This window comes from Austrofundulus limnaeus, unplaced genomic scaffold, assembly GCF_001266775.1.
Source record: "Austrofundulus limnaeus strain Quisiro unplaced genomic scaffold, Austrofundulus_limnaeus-1.0 Scaffold1498, whole genome shotgun sequence".
In the NCBI taxonomy this organism is placed as follows: Eukaryota; Metazoa; Chordata; class Actinopteri; order Cyprinodontiformes; family Rivulidae; genus Austrofundulus; species Austrofundulus limnaeus.
The window spans coordinates 39,024-45,296 of record NW_013953900.1 but is presented as its reverse complement, the minus strand read 5'-3'; the positions used below and the strand labels follow the sequence as shown (position 1 = coordinate 45,296).

At 39.1% G+C, this 6,273-nt stretch overlaps 1 protein-coding gene across 1 annotated transcript in view; it reads left to right on the top strand.

Annotated features, from left to right (window-relative positions):
* The first annotated feature begins 1,277 nt into the window (after positions 1-1,277).
* LOC106535590 (serine palmitoyltransferase 2) overlaps positions 1,278-6,273 on the top strand; it is a 27,196-nt gene continuing 22,200 nt past the window's right edge. Inside the window, exon 1 of the mRNA XM_014032630.1 lies at positions 1,278-1,519. Within this exon, the coding sequence (XP_013888084.1) occupies positions 1,376-1,519 (144 nt within the window). The 5' untranslated portion in view covers positions 1,278-1,375. The remainder of the gene's footprint in view (positions 1,520-6,273) is intronic.

The window sequence follows — 6,273 nt, the reverse complement described above, 5'->3', positions numbered from 1 at the left end:
ATATGAACAGTGTTGGGTTTATGCTGACTGCAATAAAGTTTAAAAAAGATTCTTCTTCTTGGTTGAATGTTTAAAACGTTTGTAAGTAAGTGACTGGTTCTAAACTGCCACATATTATTTTAAATGTTTTGCGTCTTTCCAGATAGGCAGCCTCCCTGGGACAAGTCATTCTGCTGGTTTGACAAAAGCTTACTGTAAGTTGTGTCATTGAGCTGGCGTGTTTTAGCTACACAAACCTTTGTAGGATCAAAACTTTTCAGGTTTCCAACAAAACAGTAAAAGCTATAGAACTGTTTTAGTTTGCTGCTCATTAAAGCATTTATTAACTTTTTTTCAAATTGTTCCTTTAATTTAGATGACTTTGGCTTAAAGAAACAGCTTTCAACTTTCTGGGTTTTCTTAATAGTTTGTTCAAACTCTTATGTTTGTGAATGAGTGTGTCACACAAATGTTTAWCTTTGCCCATGCCAGACTATGTACCGCTTCCAAAAGTCATTATTAATCAAGTCATTCATTTTGATATTTTTTTCAAAGTTATTGGGCATAAAATAAATATGGTGGGTTAGAAAGATTGCTGAATGTTCTTACATTGCCTCCCTTAATAACTGTTACTTTATTTCATTAACATGCAGTTATTAAAGTGAATTTTTTTAGGACTTACAATTCCCCAATAGACTAGTATATTTCAGTTTTTTCTTGTGTAGTTTACTCTAAATTAAACAATTTTCTTAATAAACTGTCACTTGCACTACGGTGGCCTGGGGGTGCAATTACTGGAGACGAAATAGTTTTACGTCAGACTGATTATAAACATCTTATACCTTTCCCGTTAAAAAAAACTCAGCTTCGTTGTTCACGTGTTTTTAGCCGTGTGTGTTTCCCTTCCCAATATGGCGGACACGTTGCCGTGAAGACAAGTCGCGCCTCAGGGGCGGGCCCTCCAACACTGGGCCGGCCTTTCCGGAAGCGCATGCGCTCTACTGACGGCAGCGTTGCCAGATAAACAAWAATTATCGTAAGTATACGATGATTTTCGTGTCTATGCGATATTTTTAAGGCCAAATAATATACATTGGTTTCTTTTGGGTACGTAGCCTATCCCCACCGTCTGATAACAAAGCGCACATTCACTTACCACGGTTAGTCTGGGTGAATGTACGAGGCTTTTAAATCGACAGTACGATTTTTCGTCGTTTTTTTTTCAAATTTGGCAACCCATGTCAGTGAGTGGGCGTAAAAGCCGTCATTCTCTTTCCTCCTCCTTACCTCAAATCCGACCTCACGTTGCACTGTTCCCGAAAGTAGAGCCTGTACAATTCGTGAAATAACCTGGATACGGTCGGCTGACAAAATCAGGAACGACATCAACCTCAAAATGACAGAAAGCTCTACAGCYAAGCTGCTAAACGGAGATGCCTGTCGCCGGACTACAAATGGGAAAAACCAAGCGAGTAAAAATGGCTACGTGAAGAACCACTGCCTGTTCCAACAGTCACAGAAGTATAGCCGCCTCGAGAAGGTAAGGCCAAGTCGTCCCAGTGTTTGAGCGGAGTTTAAGTTAAAGTAAATGAATGGATACATTTTAAAACAGTTTAGGATTTTTATTTCCCGTTTATACCGCGGCTAAAATTCTTGTGTGGGAGTGGTTTTCCTGAGCAGGCTGTGGAAAGCAGAGGCGCGGCTGTGAATCMATGAATAAAAGCGTTATTTTGTTTACAAGCTGTTATAGCGGTGCTATTTGTGTATGTTTCTGAGGGTCTTTGTCCTCCATGTTGGTTTATGAAACACAACCCAAATACTTTTATTTAGATAATTTGTGATAACTTAATTTTTTATTACATAAACAATTATTTAAATGCTATTTTTCTACTTTTAACTTCGCCTGAGTGACCTAAAGGTCACCCTTGTTACTCGTCATTTGTGACCAAGAAACCCGATCAGTCAGGGTTGGTTGTAGTCGTGACTTTGTTTTTCCTGTAACTTTACACCGTGCTGTTTCCAGCTCTGTGTGCATGTTGGAGTTGGACAGGTTTGTTTACTGACTCTTGTGTGTGGGGGAAAAAGGACCAATGAGCAGTTGTGCTAGCTAAAGGAGGTGTCTGTTCCCATGGAGAGGAGGGGCATTCACGTGCCAGATTCATGGGGACATTAGGCTTTAGGTGTGGTCCATTTTTAAGGCTAGATTTAAAATTATAGTAATAAATATGTGTGTATTTAAGAGGTGGGTAAGGAGATGCCATGTTTGTTTATGTCCTGATGCATCTCAGTAATCCAGGTAAAAAATCAAAAAGAAAAAAATTGTATAGGTCTTCTGGACGGGTTCTTCTCTAATGAAACGTTTCGTCTCTCCTCCAAGAGACTTCTTCAGTCTGAGAGTTTCAGGCAAAATTCAGGCTTTTAAGCCCTGCCTCCGTGTGACTGATACTCGCATCACATGGCTATCTTTGACACCTAATTAACACTTATTGTTAACAGGGGGTGGAGTGATACTGGCAATAGCCGCGCTGTAGGAGGAGGATAACTGAAAATGGAGGCCTCCACCTCTGTTTAATGATGGACGGTCTTTCTTCACAAAAATGGCTTCTTTTACTCCTCTCAAACCAACGTTTCTCTCTATCAAGAATGAGAACATCCTCATCTCTGAAAGAGTGATCGCTGGCCTGTAAATGAGTGAAAACTGCAGAGTTCTGGCCATTAGATGTAGCTCGTCTGTGTTGGGACATTCTTTTGAACAGTGGCTGCTTTGTTTCCCCGATGTATAACTGGTCGCAGTCCTCCTGGCACTTAACAGCATATACAACATTGCTCTGTTTGTGCCGGGGAACCAGATCTTTGGGGTGAACCAGCCTTTGCCGTAGAGTGTTTTTTTAATGTTTGTTTATCCTTCTGTTTATTTCCCCCCACTTTAAATAGTAACTAAACTCCAAATTAACTTTTCTTTTGCAGATGAACTGACTATATTGGGCATTAATGGTGTTATCTTGCATTATTATTGTGTATTAAACATTCTATAGAAGATGGACAAGATTAGGAATGAGGTGATCAGATGTACAGTTAGAAAGGTCTGACTGAGATGCTTTGGACGTGTCCAGAAGATGGACAGTGCTGGTAGGTGTATTGGTAGAAGGATGTTAGAGGTGCTGACCAAGAGAAGATGGATGGATGCAGAAAGAATGGGCATAAAGGCAGTTGGTGTGAGGATGCAGAGGACCGAGTGAGATGTAGGAAGATGACTCTTAGGGGTGTCCCGATACCAGTTTTTTCAAGACTGAGTACGAGTACTTCAGTTTAGGTACTCACCGATACCGATACCAAGTAGCGGGGTTAGTGTGGATTATCTGTTCAACATGTTGAATATTAAACAGAATGAAAATGAAATGCAATTATCATAGAAAAACTGATGGGCAAATATTATGTTTGACAATAAAAAGGTAGTGCAAACTCTGACAAGTAGATAAGTTAGTATATATATATATCACACCATAACTTTTGAAACCATTTATTTTATTTCAAACAGGCTCTTTTTTATAAGGCCACACTCCCTCTGAATGTATTAACAATGCAAATACTGCAAAACAAATGCGGTTGCATACATTAAAAAACAAAATAAGTTTTTTTTACATTTTCCTTAACATGCAACTACAAAATTTAAATTAAAATGTAAACTATAACATAAATTTTAGCAGCACATCTATAGAAGTTTACTCTGCTTCAGTCTTAAACTGTTAACAACAACAACAAAAAAAGACTAACAGTAATGAAGTGCAGTAAATTTCAGTTCAAACTTAAATGGAACAACTAAAACAAAATCTCAGAAGAACCAGAGGAAAAAATAAAATGTTTTTACAACAAACTTCCTTCCATATTCTGCTTATGTCTTAGTTTGTTCTACAAGAAAGAAAAAACAGCATTGAAGTTACTGCAACAACAGTGCTGTTTATGAAGGCTACTGCTAGCAGCTGCAAACTCTTTGAATTCTTTGTCATGTCTTGTCCTCAAATGTTTAATCAAATTGCTGCTGTTAAAACATCCAACTTTCACTCCTCCCCTCAGTTTAGCAGAGCACAGCAGACAGTCTGCTTGTTTGGTGTCCTCCGTGCCGATCTTAAAATATCTCCAATCTGCTGATATGTTACTTCTTCTTCTACCGTCATCGTTCTTCTTCTGTTATTCGGGGGTGCGGTCTGAAATAACTTGTCAGTGCATTAGCGCCCCCGCCTGGTATGGATTGTTGTTTACCCTTTGTGCTGYAGCGCAGCACAGGAGGGGACAAAAGCGGTATCGGTTAAGAGTATCGGCCAGCTTTTACGAGTATGAGTACTTGATGCTGGTATCGGACCCGATACGGGACACCCCTAATGACTCTCTTTGGTGACCCTTGAAGGGGGAACAGCCAAAAGAAGATGATGAAAGAGAATGTCACATTGTAAAACTTTGAGTTGGATTAACAGTAGTTTTAAAAACCAAATGATATGTTTAGTTGGTGCTAACGTTACCAGAAGTTAAAAACAAAACTTCACTTCTTATCACAACAAACACAGCCAAAAGACAATGCTGAAAAATTCTAATGTACAAAGTAAGAATTTATTCTTTGATCTATTTTGTTTGAGTCATAAATTAACAAAACGTGTGTCTCGTGGTTTAATTTACCAATATCGGAGGGTTCGCCTAAACTGGTATTTTGTACATTATTTTTGACATTACATTTCATCATTAGCTACGTTTACATGGACATAAGTAATCGGATTAAACGGTCATTCGGAATAAAAATGTGTCATGTAAACAGCCCGTTCGGATTATTCTGATCCGATTGAGCTCGATCCAAATGAATTTTCAATCCGAATGAAAGGGGTGGGTTATGCCAATTTGATAATCGGAATGACGTGCATGTAAACACTTAATCTGATCATTTTATTCTGATTGTGGAAAACTGACCTGAGTGCATGTCTGCTGACTTTCATTGACCTGGTTCTGCTCTAGAAGAGGTGGGACAGCAGCGCTCCAGCTGCGCAGCACCATGCAGAACTTTTCCTCCTCGCTCTCTTAACAGATGAAAAAGGAGGCAAACAGCAGACGTTGCTTCGCAAAAAAAAAAAAAAAAAACACGTATTGCTTCATCTGCAGCTCAACCGAGGAGTAACAACATCTCTAGCATTAATAAAAACTGACACGGGTCCGTCCTGAGCGCACAGAGGAGCTTTGTTTACGCTGTAACACGGAAGTAGAGCTGAAAGTTTACAACACTGCGCATGTAAACACTTCGTGATCGGATTGTGTCCATGTAAACAGTACATTTGGATTATTTAATCCGAATACATTTCAATCCGATCAAAAAATTTTGTGCATGTAAACATAGCTACTGTTGTGTAGAGCTGCCACAAATGACTATTTTTATGGTCGATTAATCACCAATTATTTATTCGATTAGTCGACTAATCAGATCATACATTAATTGAATATAAAACATACAGCTTATCATGCCAGAATGCAGCTGCTATTATATAACCATTGTTAGATTTTAGCTATATGCTAGCCAAAAATAATTGCTGTGAAGGCTAGTTCTGCCTTACAGATATTACACAGATTTCTCTTTCATTTTCTTAAAATTATCCCACACTTTTGAGCTCCGTTACCAGGTAGCCATGATACCAGAGCCTGTCTGTRTAATGTCTTGTGACGTCCACAGCCTACCCTGGTTCCGCTACTGCGCTGTGTCAAGGACAGAAAGGTGTCAAAGCAGTTTGGAGAGAAAAACAAAGTAAAGAACAAAAAGACTAATCGACTATTAAATTCGTCATCAACTATTTAAATAGTCGATTAGTCGTTGACTGATCACGGCAGCCCTACTGTTGTGGTACGAGCTGGGCGGTCTTTTAGCAAACCAGCTTGGATCATTTTCTACCTAGATAGATGATAGTTTTTTGGGGGTCAGTAGCTGTTGTGTGTTGTTTTCACAAACTTTGCTCCCTGTTTGTCTGTAACGTAAACTTAAACTTGCCTAAATTTCATAAGTGGCGTAGGTTGTGACCACAGTTCCTTTATGAAACCAGAGAAGGACGTATACAAGATGAATTGCACAGGCTTGGATAGAAGGTGGTGCAGCTGTTGAACATCCAGCAYGACTATCATTATAGTTCTGTCACAATAGTTGTGTAATTCTAAAATGATGACGGTGCAAAGGAGAGTATGTACTGCTATGTGGTTTGCAATTTTTGTGTTAGCTTAGAACAACAAAAAGGCTATGAGATGTTACAGCTTCAGCAGCCGTTGTTT